The sequence below is a fragment of the Colius striatus genome, chromosome 23 (assembly GCF_028858725.1).
Source record: "Colius striatus isolate bColStr4 chromosome 23, bColStr4.1.hap1, whole genome shotgun sequence".
Taxonomy (NCBI): Eukaryota; Metazoa; Chordata; class Aves; order Coliiformes; family Coliidae; genus Colius; species Colius striatus.
In genome coordinates, this window is record NC_084781.1 from 3,943,982 (window position 1) to 3,962,174 (window position 18,193).

Sequence of the window (18,193 nt, forward strand, 5' to 3'; positions counted from 1 at the left end):
GTATGAAATGGGCTTCCAAAAACAACATTGCAACTGAGAACTTGGGGAAAAAAACCACCCCTCCCCACAGACTATTTGCCAGTGTCCAGCCTGCTGAGTCTTAATTTTTATGGTAGACAGTAAATGAACTACTTGTGTCCAGCAATTTAACAGCCTTCTAATGTAATGAGTCATTTGCCAAACTCCTCCCTGCACTGATTCACTGTTGTTTCAGGCTGCCTTCACTTGCTGTCAGTCTGCTGTGCCAAGTACAGTTGCACATCTAAATGTCACTGTTTCGTTCCAAGGTGCAGGTAGTGCTATTCTTAGGTCCTACAGGAATTCTGCCTGGGATTTAAAACAAAGCAAAGGCAATCCCTTGCTAACAGCACGGCTCCTGTGAGGCTTGGTGTGTTATGTACTTGATGTGGCTTAGTGCTGCATGCCTGAGAAGCATCTCCTGTGCAGCCTGGGGCTGAGTGTTCCAGCAGGCTGCACTCTGGACAGGGTGGAGTGTGCTTTGTGTGCCATACCTGGTCAGATATGGGGTGATGGTTCCTACTGACTGCCCTTATCTTTAAAGGCACAGGAGAGTGACAGCTAATGCTCTGTGATATGGAGCCCCTTTCCTTTGCCTGGCCTGTCTCTAACCTTGTACACCTCCAAACTACACCTTCTGTTGTCACACAAAGGTCTGATTTCGGTTTCCAGCCCAGTGTGTGGCAGAGTAGGAACAGAAGCCACAAATTATTGCTTCCCATGGGTCAGCACACCCACCAGGATCTGCCACAGGAGCCTGGTGGCATGTGGCAGTGACTATCTGCATGCCACAGAATCCCAGAGTGCTGGGGGTTGGAAGGGCCCTGCAGAGCTCATCCAGCCCAACCCCCTGCTCCAGCAGGTTCCCCTCGATCAGGGGGCACAGGAACGTGTTCAGGTGGGTTTGGAAACCTCCTGAGAAGGAGCCTCCACATCCTCCCTGGGCAGCCTGTGCCAGGGCTCCCTCACCTCAGCACCAAAGGAGTTTCTCCTCCTGTGCCAGTGGAACTTTTTGTGTTCCAGCTTGTGTCTGTTATCCTGTGTTCTGTCACTGGGCACTACCATGTCATCTCTCCCCACCCTAGTACTGGACTTTTAAGCAGTTACCAGGAGTGTTTTTGCCTAAAGCCAGCCCTGTGGGCAGCGTTATGGGTGCACCAGAAATGCCTTTTCATGTAGTTCTTCCCTGTGACTATAGATGTTCCTTTGCCCCTTTCGCCCCTGCACAGGGTCACAGAAGGTGGCCAGCACAGGGTTTTGGTGTAGCCATCCTCCTAGCCACTCCCTCTGACTTTTCCAGTCAGCATTTTATGCCATGTAAACATTTGATGCAATTCCCAGCACTCCTCTGGAGCCTGACCTTAGGTGATTTATGCCCTTTGATCAGCTTTCAGGCTCTGAGACCAGCCCAGCGTTTACAGCCTCCATCTGCTCACTCCATCCCCAAGGACACTCTGCAGCCAGGGTTCTCCCTTCCCACTGCAGTGAAACAGGCTGAGAGCACAGTGAGCAGCACTGTACATACAAAGGGCTGTCATCTTGTCCCTCGGCTCGGTGCATTAGCACCGATTACCGCGGAGAAAAAGCAGATGGGATTAACAAGCAGGGCCAGAGACGTGTGGGGAAACTTCAAAGTACACACAACATGGTTTCCTCTGCCTGGGGGAGGATGAGGACGTGGGGGAAATGGGGGAACGTTGTCTTTTGCCTTGTTAGAACAGAACACAGAGGGTTAGAGCAGAAAGGCGCTGCTGAGGGAGGTTATTGCGGTGAGGGACACCCGCTGAGGCAAACGCTCTGCCATAGGCAAAAAGCTGCCGGCACCGGCACAAGTGCCGTTTCCTCTGGGGGTAGCGGGTGACGTTCCCGCCTGCCCCAGGGCACGGGGACAGGGACCCCTCACGTCTGGAGATTCGAGGCGCCTGCCGCTATTTCAGCGCGCTGAGTCAGCCATGGCTGCGCGGAGCTGTACCCGCAGCCCGCTCCCAGCGGCGCAGGGACCAGCGCCCCCTCCGCTCCCCAGGGACGGGGACACGGCCGCTCGCGGTTTGTACCGGGGGCGAGCGCAGTGCCGAGGCCCGGGCTGGGAGCGGGATCCCTGCCAAGCCCCTCATGGCGCCGCCATTTTCCGCCCCCCCCCCTTCTTCCTTCCCTCATCCCTGAGCCCGCCACGGCCTATGTAAATGAACCCCGCAGCGCGCCATCTGATTGGCCAATCCCACCCCCAAGGCGCCTTTCCCCCTCGCGCGCGAAATATGCAAACGAGGCCTCCGGCGCCGCGTCGCGATTGGCTGCGGCTCGCTCACCTTCTGCTTCCCGCCCCCTCCTCCAGCCTACGCCGCGCCGTGTCGTCACCCTCATGCTGCCCCCCCCCCGGCCGGCTCTCATTGGCTCCCGCGCAGGCGAAGCCCCGCCCCCCGTGGCCGTGCGTAGCGTGAGGGCGGGGGCAGGGCGAGGGGAAAGCGCATGAAGGTTCGAGAATACCGTCCGCGCGGCGGGCACGCCCCCTTCCTGTGCGCGTCACCGCGGGCGCGGCTTCCGGTGGGCGGCCATTGGCCGGCGGGGAGGCGGAGCGCCGGCGCGGATTGGCTGTAGCGGCGAAAAGGGGCGGGCGCTTCTGGAAGGTTCTGCGGGGAGTATATAAAGGCGGAGGGGCGGGCGGCGAGCGGTCTCATTGAGCAGCGGATCGTGAGGCGTCTTTGTGGTGTGTTGGTGTGTCCCCGCTCTGCCCGCGGCGCTCAGGTAACAGCGCCCAACCGAGCTGGGGGGGCGGGGAGAGGGGTTTTGGCCTTGGGAGGGAGTGCGGGCGGGCATGTTGCGGGTGTGGGGTCGGGTGGGGGTTGTGTGGGGGGGCGGTTTGTACTGGCGGCTGTTCCCGTGGCGCCAGGGCCTCTGTAGCTCGTCCATACGCATTGCTGTTCCTTTAAATCCGCTCCAACAGCACTTTTACGGTTCTTGTCCTTTGTGTGTCATGGCGCGGGCGGGCGGGGAGGAAGGGAGGGTGAACAGATAGAGATCTGGCGGCCGCGTTGCCTCCTGCCGGGAGCGCCTGAGGCTGCGTGTGGGAGGGACAGGCAGAGAAGTGTCGCTGAGGCAGCGGAGCATGATGGGGGTTGTAGTTCCTGGCAGAACGTGGGTGGGGGAATATGCTCCAGGGCCGCCACGCCGCGCTTGGTGGGGACCCCGAGGGGCTCAGCGGGAGGCGGAGGGGGGGAGGGGGGTTGGTCGGGCAGCTGGGCTGGGGCTGTGCCAGGCCACATGGCCCCGCAAGCTCTGCCCACGCTCAGCGCGGAGACGCCATTGCCGAGCCATTAAAATGTCCCAATCCAGCCCCTCCTCTGGACCCCGCCGCCACGTGGTGGGCCGCGGAGTGAGCTGGGAAATGTAGTCCGGGGGGCACCCATGTGACCGGGCCCGGGGAGCCCCGGGATCACAGCGAATGTGGCTTTACAGACCCGTTTGTCTTTAATTAATCGGTGTTTCTTTCTTTTTTCAGACAAGATGTCGAAGGGACCAGCAGTCGGAATCGATCTCGGCACCACCTATTCCTGTGTTGGCGTGTTCCAGCATGGGAAAGTGGAGATCATTGCCAATGACCAGGGGAACCGGACCACTCCCAGCTATGTCGCCTTCACAGATACAGAGAGGCTGATCGGCGATGCTGCCAAGAACCAGGTGGCAATGAATCCAACCAACACAGTTTTCGGTAAGGCTCCAAGATGTGATTACCTTTATGTACAGCATGGGGATGAGAGAGGTCCCTGGGTTATAAGAATGATGTATTTTATATAGCTTAAGAACTGATAGCAGGGTTAAAGCATTTGTATTAGTGCTTCTTAGCTTTAATTATATACTCTGAAAAAATGCCTTGGAGTTATAAACTTTATTTGCTGCAGGGTTTCTTGGAAGTCTGTTAAGTGGCCTTGACTAAATGTCTTGTGTAATTCCTAGACTTGAGTTGTGGTTACTACTGGAGCAGCTGTAGCACGGTTGTGGGGTGACTAATGAGTTTGTGTGTATCCAAGAGGTAAAGCCTAACCAAGCCTGCAGCTGGGTCTTAACATGGCAGTTTAAATAATTGCAGTTTAAATACAGGGCTTTAGGGTTTCAAGACAAATGAACACATTTAACCTGGCCAACTAATGTTTTGCAGATGCAAAGCGGTTGATTGGGCGTAGATTTGATGATTCCGTTGTCCAGTCTGACATGAAGCACTGGCCTTTCACTGTGGTGAATGATGCTGGCAGGCCAAAGGTCCAGGTCGAGTACAAAGGCGAGACAAAGAGCTTCTATCCAGAGGAAATCTCTTCCATGGTTTTAACCAAAATGAAGGAAATTGCAGAAGCATACCTTGGGAAGGTGAGGTTTAGGAGTTAAGGTGAAATGCAGTGGTTAATTCTCTGGGGGTGAGTAGTTACCATGTACAACTGACTTCTTCCCTTGTATTTACAGACTGTTACTAACGCTGTGGTGACTGTACCAGCCTATTTCAACGACTCTCAGCGTCAGGCCACGAAAGATGCTGGAACCATTGCAGGGCTCAATGTGCTGCGAATTATCAATGAGCCAACAGCTGCTGCCATAGCCTATGGTCTGGACAAGAAGGTATGCTGGGCTTTCTCTGGTGTCTCAACGAGCCAACCTGCTGTAGTATGCACAGAGAACAAATGAGCATTGTGAGAATTGTCTTTTCTAGGTTGGTGCTGAAAGGAACGTCCTTATCTTCGACCTCGGAGGTGGCACCTTCGATGTGTCCATCCTGACAATTGAAGATGGCATCTTTGAAGTGAAATCCACAGCAGGTGACACTCACTTGGGTGGAGAAGACTTTGACAACCGTATGGTGAACCACTTCATCGCCGAATTCAAGCGCAAGCACAAGAAGGACATCAGTGAGAACAAGAGGGCAGTGCGCCGGCTCCGCACGGCCTGCGAGCGTGCCAAGCGCACCCTGTCCTCCAGCACGCAGGCCAGCATCGAGATTGACTCTCTGTACGAGGGCATTGACTTCTACACGTCCATCACCAGAGCTCGCTTCGAGGAGCTCAACGCTGACCTGTTCCGTGGCACCCTGGATCCTGTGGAGAAGGCGCTGCGGGACGCCAAGCTCGACAAGTCACAGATCCACGACATCGTCCTGGTGGGTGGCTCTACTCGTATCCCAAAGATTCAGAAGCTGCTGCAGGACTTCTTCAATGGCAAAGAGCTGAACAAGAGCATCAATCCTGATGAAGCTGTGGCTTATGGTGCAGGTAATGACTTGATTCGTGTCTTTCCCCTGCTGGAGGTGTTGGGTGGTAGTGGCCAACTCGGTACTGAAGCCTCAGAGCAGTACTGGTGTAGGCCCTAGGCCTGCTGCCTGAATGGGTAAAGCAGTAAGAATCCTTCCTTGACTTGCAATGATGAATCAGGTTCCAAAGCCATTCGTAGTTTCCACCAGAAGTCTACTAATGATGGCCAAAACCTTCCTTGGATGTCTGAGCGAGCCATGGGCTTACCTGCAGTGTGCAGGCTATCCATTGTGAGTTTCTTAATGGTGGTTTCTTTCTTCCCCCAGCTGTTCAGGCTGCTATTCTGTCTGGAGACAAGTCTGAGAATGTACAGGACCTGCTACTGCTGGATGTGACTCCCCTGTCTCTGGGTATTGAGACTGCTGGAGGAGTCATGACAGTCCTGATCAAACGCAACACCACCATCCCCACCAAGCAGACTCAGACCTTCACAACATACTCTGACAACCAGCCTGGTGTGCTCATCCAGGTAGGCAATGGTACACATTAACAGCAACCCCTTCACAGTGCTTTAGTGGCTGAAACTTGAAGCAAGTCTCAGTTAGCAAGGGATGCAGGTCAATACCTGGTTGCTGTGATGAAAGTGATTCCAAAGCCATTCGTAGTTTCCACCAGAAGTCGAAAGACTTGTGTTGGTCCAAGTACCTTCCTTGGATGTCTGAGCGACCATGTTCCTTCAGGATAATACCCCATTCTGATCTAATAGTGTGCTCGAAACTTCAAGGGAGCTTAATTGGCTGTTTCCTCCTAACAGGTATATGAAGGAGAACGTGCTATGACTAAAGACAACAACTTGCTGGGCAAGTTTGAGCTGACAGGGATCCCCCCTGCTCCCAGAGGTGTACCTCAGATTGAAGTAACCTTTGATATTGATGCCAACGGCATCCTGAACGTGTCTGCTGTGGATAAGAGCACTGGCAAGGAGAACAAGATCACAATTACAAATGACAAGGGTAAGGATTGCATGTTTCTAAGGGTGGGAGGCTGACTGGCTGCTCAGGTTTTGGTCTGGCATCATCTCCTTTCTATCTGTCCTCATAAAAACTGGGCTACAATGCCTCTGCAGGTCAGTTTACAACTGAGCCTTGCTTTTGGTGTATAATCCATGGCAGTTGAAAAGACCTGATGTGATGCCTCATGGGCCTGTGCAAGCTAGCTTGAAGTGGAAGCTTTTTAGCATATGAGAGGCTGTAATCCACTAAACTGACTTAATCTGTCCTGCAGGCCGGCTGAGCAAGGAGGACATTGAGAGGATGGTCCAGGAGGCAGAGAAATACAAAGCAGAGGATGAGAAGCAGCGTGATAAGGTGTCCTCTAAGAACTCCCTCGAGTCTTATGCATTCAACATGAAAGCTACCGTGGAAGATGAGAAGCTCCAGGGCAAGATCTCTGATGAGGACAAGCAGAAAATCCTGGACAAATGCAATGAAATCATCAACTGGCTGGACAAGAATCAGGTAGGTCATAGCCTGTGTTGGGTTGGTGTTTATTGCAGTGTTTTGCTGAGCTACAAAGCTCAAGAGGATGGAGGAGAGCTGCTGGTTGCTGTGATGAAAGTGATTCCAAAGCCATTCGTAGTTTCCACCAGAAGTCGTAAGACTTGTGTTGGTCCAAGTACCTTCCTTGGATGTCTGAGCGACCAAGGCTTGCAGGCGGGCAGCTTTCACTTCCTCCTTTAAGCTGCCTCGGTTAAAAGGAGAATTTCAATGAGTTCCTGGTGTTCCAGGAGTGATCAGAGAGCCCTAAATCAGTAGAGCTAGTGTGATAGTGATTCCACTAGGGCTAGTGTGTCTAGCACACTAGTCTGGCCTGGAGAGGTTGAAAACAGGCTGGAAATGAGCAGAGACACTAAAAATTGTGACCTTTTTGTCCTTTTCAGACGGCTGAGAAGGAGGAGTTTGAGCACCAGCAGAAGGAGCTGGAGAAAGTATGCAACCCCATCATCACCAAGCTGTACCAGAGCGCTGGGGGCATGCCTGGGGGGATGCCTGGTGGGTTCCCTGGAGGAGGAGCTCCTCCCTCTGGTGGGGCTTCCTCTGGACCCACCATCGAGGAGGTGGACTAAAGCCTCTGGGCTGTGCATTCCACTAGCAGTTAGTGTTGGAGGGACCCCAGGTGGGGGTTAGAGTGAAGGACCCAAACCTGTAAGCACATCGGGGTGTTATTTTGCCAGATTAAAACTCCATAACTGAGCTGCTGTAAAGAGAATAATTAAAACAAGACATTTTCTGGGCATTTTAAATACTTGAACATGTGCACAGGAGGGGAGATGAATGCCATTGCACTTTACAGTACTGTAAACAAGTGGAAATGCAATTCATGTCCTGCGGAATAAAAACTATTTAATGGGCATCACAAGCTTTCTGTCTCTGTTTCTTTTACATGGAGCAGCACTGCAGGTGTACTTAATGATGGGCAAAGCTCTAAATACCAATTTGTGTTTTAGAGGATAAGGTGGGGGAGGGCACAGAAGACCATGAGCTGAGCTTCATTCATAGAATGAGAGGAGGTGGAAGGGACCTCTTCTAAGAACTTAGCTAATTACCACTGAGCCAGGGGGGAACAAGTACAAAACTAAAGTGATTTCAGCTTGAGCATCCTCACCTTTTCAGAGCTCTGCAGTGACATTAGTTACTGCTGAACAGGGAGGTGGCTTTGGGCAGCCTCTTCAGCCATAATGGGCAATTATGCTGCTTATTACCTGCTGTAAATAGTGTACTATAAGTGTATATATAGAACATATCATTAAGTTGTGACTCAGTTATAGAAACTACAATTATGTTATTACAGAGGAGTTATTCACAGAATCTTAAGGGCTGGAAGGGACCTTAACCATCATCCAGGGCAACTTCCCTGCCAGAGCAGGACCACCTAGAGTAGGGCACACAGGAACTCATCCAGCTGGATCAGTGCTGATTATTTTGTATCTGAGTACTTGAATTAAACTCCATTTTTTATCTCTTCCCCGAGTAACTTCTTAACACTGGAGAACTGAGGGGTTAACAGCAGTGCTTAACCACAGGGGAAAAATGCTGTGATGGCTCAACCCCTCTGCTGCCTCTGCTGTGATGGCTCAAGCCCTCTGCTGCCTCTGCTGTTCAACACGTTGCATGTTGTGTGCTCACACGTTTCTGGACTGGAGGAGGGTGAAAGGGAGACTGCAGGACATTTGGGAAAAAAGAAAAGTCTTGGAGCATCATCTGGAGAAGGTGTGTGAGCTGCAGAGTCTTTTGTGCCTCACTGTTCATGATCCCCTCTGATTTTCCTGCCTCTAGGACCAGCAGTGCTGCTCCCAGTGAAGCCTTGTGTGGTGGAGTGGCACTTCTCACTCAGTCATGACTGCAGTCTGTAAAAAACATCACTAAAATAGAATTGTTCAGTTGGAAGGGACTTGATTATCCAGTGCCACTGCCTGACCAGTTCACAACAGTTAAAGCACAGTGTTCAGGGCATGGTCTCTTACACCCTGACAGGCTCTAGGGAGGCTGTTCCAGTGTTCAACACCCTCCTGGTCCTGTCTGAACATCCCTGTTCCTGCACATCCTGTCACTGCATCCCAAGGAGAAGAGTTCAGCACATCCCTTTCCACATCCCCTCACTGTGGTCACCCCTCAGCCTCCTTTCCTGCAAAGCCCTCAGCCTCTTCTCACAGGCTGTGCCCTCCAGCCCCCTGCATTTAAGGACCTCGACATCCTTTGTAAGTTGCACTTGAGATGAGGCTGTGAGGATTCTGAACACAGTGGGACAATCTCACTGTATTCAAACACCTCCCTGATTCATCACCACTGTTTTCATCACAAACCCTAAACACTAGGAAGAAATGTAACTTTACCCCAGCCAAAGCCAGCACACAGGGTGACCTTAGCACAGGATGGTGACTTAGAGCCATCTCCTTGTCTGCTCCTGCTGACTGTTCTCTGCCCTACCAGGAGGCCATTAAACTTCCCTAATAACAGCTGGGGAATAACCAAACCGACACTTTCTCACCAAACAGGAGGCAGCTGAATACGAGCCAGCAGTGGGAAGGGAGGGGATGCTGAGGAGCGCTGCAGTTCCGATCTTGGCCACTAGACGGCAGCACGAGACCACAAAACGCCCCTGAGTGGTCAGTGGTGGGTGGCAAGAGCTGGTTGTAAGGGAAGGGCCTGAGTCAGAGTTGTGATGTGAAGTTGCCAGCACAGAAGGGCTTGCTGTAGAGGCAAAAATGCAGCTAAATCAGGAGACCAAGCAGCCTGCTGGATGCTGAGCCTCAGGGCTTGTCTTCCCTCTCTGGTCAAGTGCCTGTGTTTTCATCATGACTCAGTATTGTTCAGGCTGAAAGACAGGAATGTTTGCTAGAGGAGGGACTTGAGGAGGTCCTGGGGCTTTGAAAAAAGCCAGGATTCCTAGGTTTGCTGCCTTTGAGCTGTGCACCCAAGCTGGTGCTGAATAAAGGCTCTTCTCTCAAGTAATAGGTGACAGGACAAGAGGACATGGGCTCAAGTTGCCCCAGGGGAGGTTGAGATTGAAGCTGAGTCAGAACTGTTTCCCTGAGAGGGGTGTCAGCCCCTGTGTCAGGCTGCCCAGGGAGCTGGGGGAGTGCCCAGCCCTGGGGGGATCCCAAAGCCCTGGAGCTGAAGTGCTGAGGGCCAGGGGTCAGTGGTGGCTGTGGCAGGGTGAGGGGAGGGCTGGGACTCAGTGATCCTAAAGGTCTTTTCCAACCAGAATGATTCTGTGAGCTTTGGTAGGAAATAAAGCAAACCTCTGGGTGTATCCAGCAGCCTTTCACGTGTAGTGTGTGATTCTTTGACGTCTGAAAGCAGCACCAGAGCACCTGAGCCTGGCATCTGGGAGCAAGGTGGAGTCAGCCACCTGATTCCTCATCTCTGCCCTGTCCCTGGGTTCATTAACAACACTGCCTTTAGTCAGCAGTCTGCTCAGCCTTCCTCTCCCCCCGTGCTTTTTCTCCTGCCCTTCATCCACTATCCCACACCATCAATCCCTTTTCTGTCGGTTTCCCTGCAATGCCTAATTCCATGTCAGGGAATGATTTCCCACCGGGCAGCAGTTTCTTTCTGTCATCACATCTCTGATGCAATCTTTAGGCTCGAAATATTTAGCCCCGGTGCCTACAAAACAGCACAGTGTTAACGCGTCGCGAGCTGCCTGGAGACAGCATTAGCTTGTAATTTGAAAGCGAGTGAAGTGCTAATGCCATGCGCAGTGCCTTTGTGAGCCTGCATTAATGCATCCTCTGCCAGGGCCACTCATTGACAGCCAATCGACTCCCACTAATAGTGTAGGGGAGGGTGGCCAAAAAAAATTGAGGGTGATGCAGAAAATAAAGCGTATTGACCAGGCAACTGCAGAGCCTCGGCAGCCTTTAATCTATTATTGCCCTTGATGGGGAGGTTTTAATGCAACTTTACTGTCAATTGCATCTATAGTCGCACGCTCTGCCTGCTGGGGAGCACTGTGAAAATGGCAGAAGTCGGCTCATGCTGTTGCTTAGAGCTCATAGGTATTGATTGTGGCCGGGCTCAGGAGTCTGGGTTATAATTATTTCATTAAACCATTTAATGGTTATCAAATATGAACCCTTGGACCGTGCCGTTCAGGAGACGCCAGCGAGCGTTCCGGCCGTGCTGATCTTACGGCTCACAAACCACCCCCTGCTCCCCAGCACTGGCTGCTCCCCTGCCAACAACCTCGTGCCTCAGTTTCCCATTTCACTGATGCACTTTCTCACCTTTTTTAGTTTTCACTCATTCAGGGATTAGGCATGAAAAGGGCCAACTGCTACAGCCCAAGTCCTCCCCTTATGCAAAGACAGGCTGTAAAGGAGGGAGGCAATTTCCCTTCCAAAGTCTTCTTGATTTCTTTTTGTTCCTTTTTGTGAGAGTGAAAACAATTATGTTGTTTTTCTCATACAACCAGAGCATGGCTGCATGGGCCCAAATGTTTGAGGCAGCCTTAAAAGCATGGCAGGCAAAACACAGTCTGTTGCTGCATCTCTGACACTCAGTGTTTTCCTCTCTTTTTTTCCCCCCAGGGTGTGTTATCCTTGACAAGGCAGCTTAGAGCACCTTGTGCTGGTGTCACTGGATTGCACCAGGGCCTGGCAGAAATGAGGTGCTTCTGGGGAGCTGCTCTTGGTTCCTGGACCTCTGGAGGCACTGCCAGGCACTAATTCTGTGTGCTTTAAGGTTGTATTTCCCATTAGAGTCATGTCCTCTGAATTCCTTTTCAGTTCACTTCTTTCCTCCTTGTATGTGGCAGATTGAGTCAGGGTTTCATTCCTGTGACTGGGAAGCCTCACAGCAACCAGAGGAACAGCAGAAATCCCAGGGAGTCTCCTTGTCTGCCCTGGGCCACGCTCCTGCCCTCACTCACACCTGAGTGCTTTCCAAAAGTCATACAGACCTTGTGGTTAAAATGTGGACAAACTGGGTGAACCCAGGGACAGGGGGGACTTTGGGGCAGCATCTGGGTAAGCATTTGTATTCCAGCTCCATGGAAAGCCTGCATTTGTTGGCAGCTCGTCACTAAAAACCCTGGATGCTGTGGAAAAGCTACATCTTAATTTGAACAAACTGATTCCCTTTTTTTTCCCCTACCGTGGGCAGGCAATAGTTTCTGCAGAGTCCTTTATCAGTATTCTGTGCTGCCTTCTGGCAGCTGCTCATTTTATGTTGCCTCAACCTATGCTGACCTCATTTTCTATCACAGAGCAGTGAAGGATTTGGTAAAAATTAGTTATATTAGTAGCTCCCGATACAGCCAGTTTATTTGTGATATGACAAATATTTCAGCCATTAGGATCTTTCCATCTCTTAGCAGCTTAAATGCACTCACTTATATTCCAAATCACTGCTTAATTTAAAAGCCTATTTGTCTAGATTGTTGCAGGCATGAAAAAAAAATGCAGAACACTTACCCTTTCAAATAGGCCTGCAGCACCACTGGAGCTGTGCCTCTGATTGGATCTCTCCCTCCATAACTTTACACTCGGTGAAGCCACAGACTAATCACTTAGTGCAGAGCAGAAGCACATCAATTCCACGGAGGAAGGGAGGATGAGCACGACAGCAAAGATGTGGAAGGTGGATTGCTGCCTCCTCCTCTCCAGGCAGTGAGCCCGTGCCTCAGTTTCCCCACCTGCCCTCGATGGGATGTGGGAGGTGTTTTGGGGGACTTTCTGGAGCCATTTGATCACCTGCCAGCTTGGGGATAGGATGTGTGCAAGTGCAAGGGTGTCACTGTGGGGTTAGGGAAGGGCAGGAAGGCTACACAGGCACCCTGACAGCTGGTAAGCAGGCAACTGAAATGATACTTGGAGATGTTTCCATGCTACCTGTGACCCAAACACTTCTGTAAAGCACATAAACCCAAGGCAATGCCCAGTGTCTTCAACCTTTCCAGCCTCTTTGCTTAATCCTACAATTCAGAGAGGGAGAGAAGGGTAGGACCACAGAGAAGATGCTGGGATGACCCATCCCAGGTTCTATACCTCCTTGAACTCCTCCTAGCCTTGAGCCAGCCCATTTCTCTGGGCTTTTTTCCCCACATTTGGGACCTCTGAATGCTCCTTTTAGAGACCTTCACATTTTATTGATTGGAGATGACATCAGGATGGAACTGTAGGGTTTCTTTAAGGAATCCACACTGTCTTATGCAAGGGTGAGAGTAAAACCCAGGGGCTGCTGACCCTCCTGCTCTGAGTGTCTGGCCACTGAAAGTCATGGACCAGAGCTTTCTGCCAGCTCCCTCCCCATCTCCAAGAGGAGTTCTGTGCCTGTGTACTGCATCAGCTTTCTCCACTGAGCAGCCTCCAGCCTTGGTGCTGGTTCTTCTCTTGCTCTCTAATGGGCACGTTTAAATTCACAGGCAGCACCTGTTCCAAGCTCACTAAAGGGAGCACCATAAAGACTTAGTTGTTTCTGTGGAAGGAGTGAGCTGTTGTTTAACTGTCTGGGAGGAATCCACAGGTAGGTTGGCTGGTGTGTCTGCTGCCTTTTTCTGCCACCCCTGTTTTACCCTCCCTGCAGGTCTACAAACCCTCCTCCCCCTCCAGGAGCTTCTGTCCCTGGACCTCAGCTGTCCCTACTGGGATGAGAAGAACTACCCATCTCCCTGGGACTTTTAGGACAAGGGCTGAAGTTTATCTGAGGGGATGAAGGATCCCCAGGTTAACCCAGTTAACCTCTGTCTCTGGGGCTCCACAGAGGAAACCAGTTCCAAGCCTTTACCTCAGGACCATGTGTTATCCCTTCCCCTGGTTTTCCCTCCCCTCCTCCCAGGTAGGCACCTGGTGTTTCTGTATCCCACCTTACAGCTTTGCAAAGGAATTTACCATCTCAAGAAGGCAATTGCTGAAAGTGTCATTTGCCTTTGAGGGAAGGTGTTTTGCTGGTGGCTTTAGTCCCTCGGGCTCACAGGCATTGCCTGCTGCTGGTGATGCTGCTGAGCATCCTTTATGGTTGTGGAGAAGTAAGGAAGGAATTTGAAAGTGAAATGTATCTCCCATGCAATTACTGCTTTTGATTGTGTCAGCTGGGATGTTTGACATCTTCTCTAAAGGTAAATCATCTCTGTAAAAATGTTTTATAATAGGTTATGGCAGAGGATTCTGACTAAGAATAGTTCTGCTAAGGTAACTCAGGCTCGATCAATTCTCCTTCCCCTTCCACAATCAAGGAGTTATGATGGAGATGTATTTAATTGCTAGAAAAAAAAGCCTTGCAAAACCAGAGCAAACTCCTAATTCTTGCTTAGTTTCTCTACTCAACTCGCAAGACTCTAGGAGCTCAAATGCTGATGGAAGTGTATCGATTTTCCCCTATATTGAGTGCTTCCCAAAAAAACCCCTCAACAAAACAGCCCACCCCACCTCCCGTGATGCAAGTCCCATGGTTCCAATTAAAATCACCTGTTAACTTAAAAAGGTCTCTTTTTAAAAAGGGTTTAAAAGATTTTCATTTAATTGATTCTGTGTAAAAATGCCCTTTACAATTACCACTATAAACTACTTGTTTCCCACCGAGTAAGACCCAATTTGAGATGTTTATCAAGACTTTGCACTCTTTCCACTCTTCACACTGAGTTCTTGAATTCCTTATTGACAGCTTGCATCTGTCAGCAATGGATATTTTTAGTTTGTTGCAAGAAAGCTTTTAAAAGGTTGTAATGGCTTGATTTTTGTCTCTGTGGTCTCAAGCGATAAATCAGCTCTGAATGGCCTCATGAGTGTGGGCAGCGCTGGGTGGGTGCCCTTGGTTTCAGCTGTAGAATGACATGATTGAACAAATCTTCCCTACCTCCAAGGATTTCCATAAAGACAGTGTTAGTTAAGGCAAAGATCAACCCCTCTCATTTTTTCTTTGCTTTTTTATATGTGTCTTACCACACTTTATGATTCAGAAATCAACACCCACTTTGTTGGGTGTTTTGAGGAGACACAGCAGCACCTGAGCTCTGCTTTCCTCAGCTTGATGATGCTTTAAGGCAAGAGAAGATGAAAATCAGGGTAAAAGATGGAAAAAATAGGACTACTTTGCTTTGAAGTGTGTGCCCAAGTCCAGCTCCACACCTTAATCACCTCTTCCCAGCCCAAGGATGAAGCTAGATGCTTGCTGCATACATGGGCAGCAAGGAGAGGTGCTTGCTGCATAGAGAAGGGCTGACACCCTTCTCAGGGAAAAGGTTCTTCCTCAGCCTCCCCTGGGGCAACTTGAGGCTGTTTCCTCTTGTCCTATCACTTGTTATTTAGGAGAAGAGACTGGCCCTCACTTCACTACAACCTCCTGTCAGGGAGCTGTAGAGAGCGAGAAGCTCTTCTCTGAGGTGCCTGGGAGGCAGGCTGATGGCAGCCTGAAAAACCCTCTTGGTGCTCACTTATCCAGCATCTGGACAAGTGAAAAAATGCAGAAATGCTCCATTTAATGACTGTTAAATAAAATAAGCAAGTGCTGGTGTTGTGAGAAGAGGCCACACCTCACACCCAACATTACCAGGGGTTTGGGGTGTTGCCTCTTTTGAAGAAGCCCATCCTGCTGACATCCCTATGGATTAGGTTGCTCATTTACTGGGCTTGAAAACATTTTCCTGCTCACAAGCTAAACAGATGAGACCTCTAAGATTCCTCTCTTTCTTGTTCATTTAGGGGTGAAAAATTGCCAGCAAGAATTCAATTAGCATCATATCTGCTCAGGCCAGGCTGCACTGAGGGCCTTCCTATACCCATGCTCACACTGCATCATCTTCACAATAGCAGCATCTGCTTTATTATGAGTTGCCTAATTGATTTGGACATGCCCAGTTATTATATGTTAACAATGTCCTCCAGGGTGAATAGTTAGAGGGAAAGGGAGGGTCGAGCACAAAGATGTTTCTCTTCTGTTTCTTGGCCCTCCTTTCAGCACAACAAGCTGTGGCTGACCCATTGCATTGCCTTATTCACTGAAAGGTCCCTGACTTCTGGACTTAACTGACTTGGAAATGCTGGTGGTTTTGCTGAATTCTTTGCTTCTTCCCTTATTAGCAAATGCACTTTCAACAGTGGCTGGAAAGCTTCTACCTTGTGTGCAATGGGCTAACGTGTTACATGACAATGCAAGTGGCCTTGGCCATTTTTGCTGGTGGTGGTTGAGGTGAGCTTGGGCAGGCTGGCAGTTTCTTTCACCAGCTCAGAACACACAAGCAGAAAACCTGGCCACCCTTTGAAGCTCACAAACTTTTTCTCACAGAACTCCAGACCAAGTTCCAAGCTATTGCTGCTTTGATGGGAGGAGATCAGCAGGGAGAGGTCGCTCTTCTGTGGGAACTGTAAAAGCATCCTGACTTTTCCTACTAAGAAAATAGGAGGGTGTTGCTGTGTGCCAAGATATGAAACTTGCTGATACAGGGCATCTAAAAAATCATGGGGATTATGGGAGCAGGAATGGGGTTGGAATTCAGCAGCCAGACTTTCAGTCCCAGCCCTTTCCAGGGGAGAGGAGCAGAGAACGTTTGGGACAAGGAGATGGACCAGGGGAGCTCTCGAGTGAGCTGCCAGTCCCACTTAGTGCAAAGCTATTTGCATGGCTTGAATACTATTTTGGCACTTTTATTACCCTAACCTTTGCCAGTTTTATCATCTGGCTTGATTTAGACTTGCAGTTTAATTTCTGTCCTCATTTATAACCCCTGCAGAGACATTTCTGTTGTTAGTGGTGTTTGTGAGAGCTCACGTTGTGCTCGGCTGGGTGGCAGAGGTACATCCACATCACCCATTGCCATTTCAGGCCACGTCTCTCCATGCTCTGTATTATTTCACACCAGTGAAAAGCTCACTCTGAAGGCAACACATGCTGCCCTTCTCATTTGTGCTGCTGCAGAAGAGGAAGAAATCTTCCTGCACCTCATGACCCTTCCTGGGAGCTGCTTCTCCTGCATGATGCTGTAAGGGCCTCTACACTTTGTAAGCATCACCTGGGAAGAATCAAAGTGTCAGATTAGGAAAGGACTCACAGCAATGCAATGGCAAAATGGTTCTTGCTGGCTAACATAATGTGTGTTTCTTATGGAAGCTGCTTGTTCGTGGCAGCCCAGTTCTGTATCGATTTAACTCTGGTTTACCCAATCCCTCATTGCAGCAAGAGCCTCACTCCTCTCCCATATCCTTCATCACCCTGCAGTACCTCCTGATCAGGGGAGCTTGATGGCTCAGGAAAGCAGCTTTAACCAGCAGGGACCAGCATGGATCCTGCCAGGTTCTGTCTCTTCTGTTTGCTTCCTGCAAAAGAGGAGACACGTGATGCTGAAAAGTGCCCATGACACATGAACACATGTGCTTCATATACAGGGAACTGAAGCATGGAGACACCAAGGCATGTCAATCTAAATCCTGTTAGAGTTAGACTCCTCTAGCCTTTGAAGGATCTTGAGCTTGTGCAAGGTCATTTGCTCCAAAGTCCAAGCCAGAAACGATGCCCAGGGTTTGTGAAACAGCCTTGCTCGAGCTCTGTCCTCTGGCCTCTGACATCTGGCCACTCTCATAGCTCAAGACCAGGTGGGACAAAGACTATCCTGGGCAGGTTTGGATTGGAGCTGAGGCAGAACTGTTTCCCTGAGAGGGATGTCAGCCCCTGTGCCAGGCTGCCCAGGGAGCTGGGGGAGTGCCCAGCCATGGAGGGGTCCCAAAGCCATGGAGCTGAGGTGCCGAGGCCATGGGTTAGGGGTGTGCTTGGCAGGGTGAGGGGAGGGCTGGGACTGCAGGAGCTTCAAGGGCTTTTCCAACCCAAATGATTCTGTAATTCTCTGAAGGCAGCAAGCTGCCAGCAGCCCCCTCAGCATGCTTGCTGGCAGGTAGGATCCATGAGGGATGCATTTTAAAGGTGCTAATTCTCTCCTCTATCTTGAGACGAAAAGGAAAAGAGATGGAATCAGGCTGTGCTAGAGCCCTGCAAGACATGTGAGAAGTGGCTGAGGTGAGTGTGTCCTGCAAGTGTTTCTCCCTTGAGTGGGAAGCTGTGTTGGAGTCCACTGCTCATTAAAGGCAGTGTCTATTGATGCTGCAGAGATGGGGCCATTCACCCAGCTGCCCTGGGAAGTGTCTTGAATTTTGTCAGAGTAACTTATTAGGGAGAATTAATAAAACTTGTTACCCTAATTGAAACAAATACTTCAATAAAAATCAAGGCTTCAGACATTAATGGAAGTGTGTGGGAGAGAGAGAACAGCACACGAGTAACTCAGCTTTCTGTCCTTTTAGGATTGGATAGCAATAACCTTCCAATGATGACAGCTAAATTAGAGAAGATGGCTTTCCATAATTTCTCCAAACAATCACTTAATGGGAGCAGTATAATTCCACGAAATAGGTGAATGGAGTACTGATCCATTTTATGGAACCATCAATAAACTAA

At 50.3% G+C, this 18,193-nt stretch overlaps 1 protein-coding gene and 3 non-coding genes across 4 annotated transcripts; all 4 read left to right on the forward strand.

The window, feature by feature from the left end:
* The first annotated feature begins 2,659 nt into the window (after positions 1-2,659).
* On the forward strand, positions 2,660-7,667 carry HSPA8 (heat shock protein family A (Hsp70) member 8). Its single transcript, XM_062013985.1, has 9 exons — positions 2,660-2,760; positions 3,515-3,724; positions 4,172-4,377; positions 4,471-4,623; positions 4,715-5,270; positions 5,576-5,778; positions 6,064-6,262; positions 6,534-6,766; positions 7,189-7,667. Exons 2-9 carry the CDS (start codon positions 3,520-3,522, stop codon positions 7,372-7,374), a joined length of 1,941 nt encoding a protein of 646 aa, XP_061869969.1. The 5' UTR covers positions 2,660-2,760; positions 3,515-3,519; the 3' UTR covers positions 7,375-7,667.
* On the forward strand, positions 5,413-5,503 carry LOC133627666 (small nucleolar RNA SNORD14). The gene has a single exon (XR_009820339.1). It is a non-coding gene; the product is annotated as a small nucleolar RNA SNORD14 (small nucleolar RNA).
* Positions 5,879-5,975, forward strand: LOC133627667 (small nucleolar RNA SNORD14). Its single transcript, XR_009820340.1, has one exon. It is a non-coding gene; the product is annotated as a small nucleolar RNA SNORD14 (small nucleolar RNA).
* LOC133627665 (small nucleolar RNA SNORD14) lies at positions 6,852-6,948 on the forward strand. Its single transcript, XR_009820338.1, has one exon. It is a non-coding gene; the product is annotated as a small nucleolar RNA SNORD14 (small nucleolar RNA).
* Positions 7,668-18,193: the final 10,526 nt, after the last annotated feature.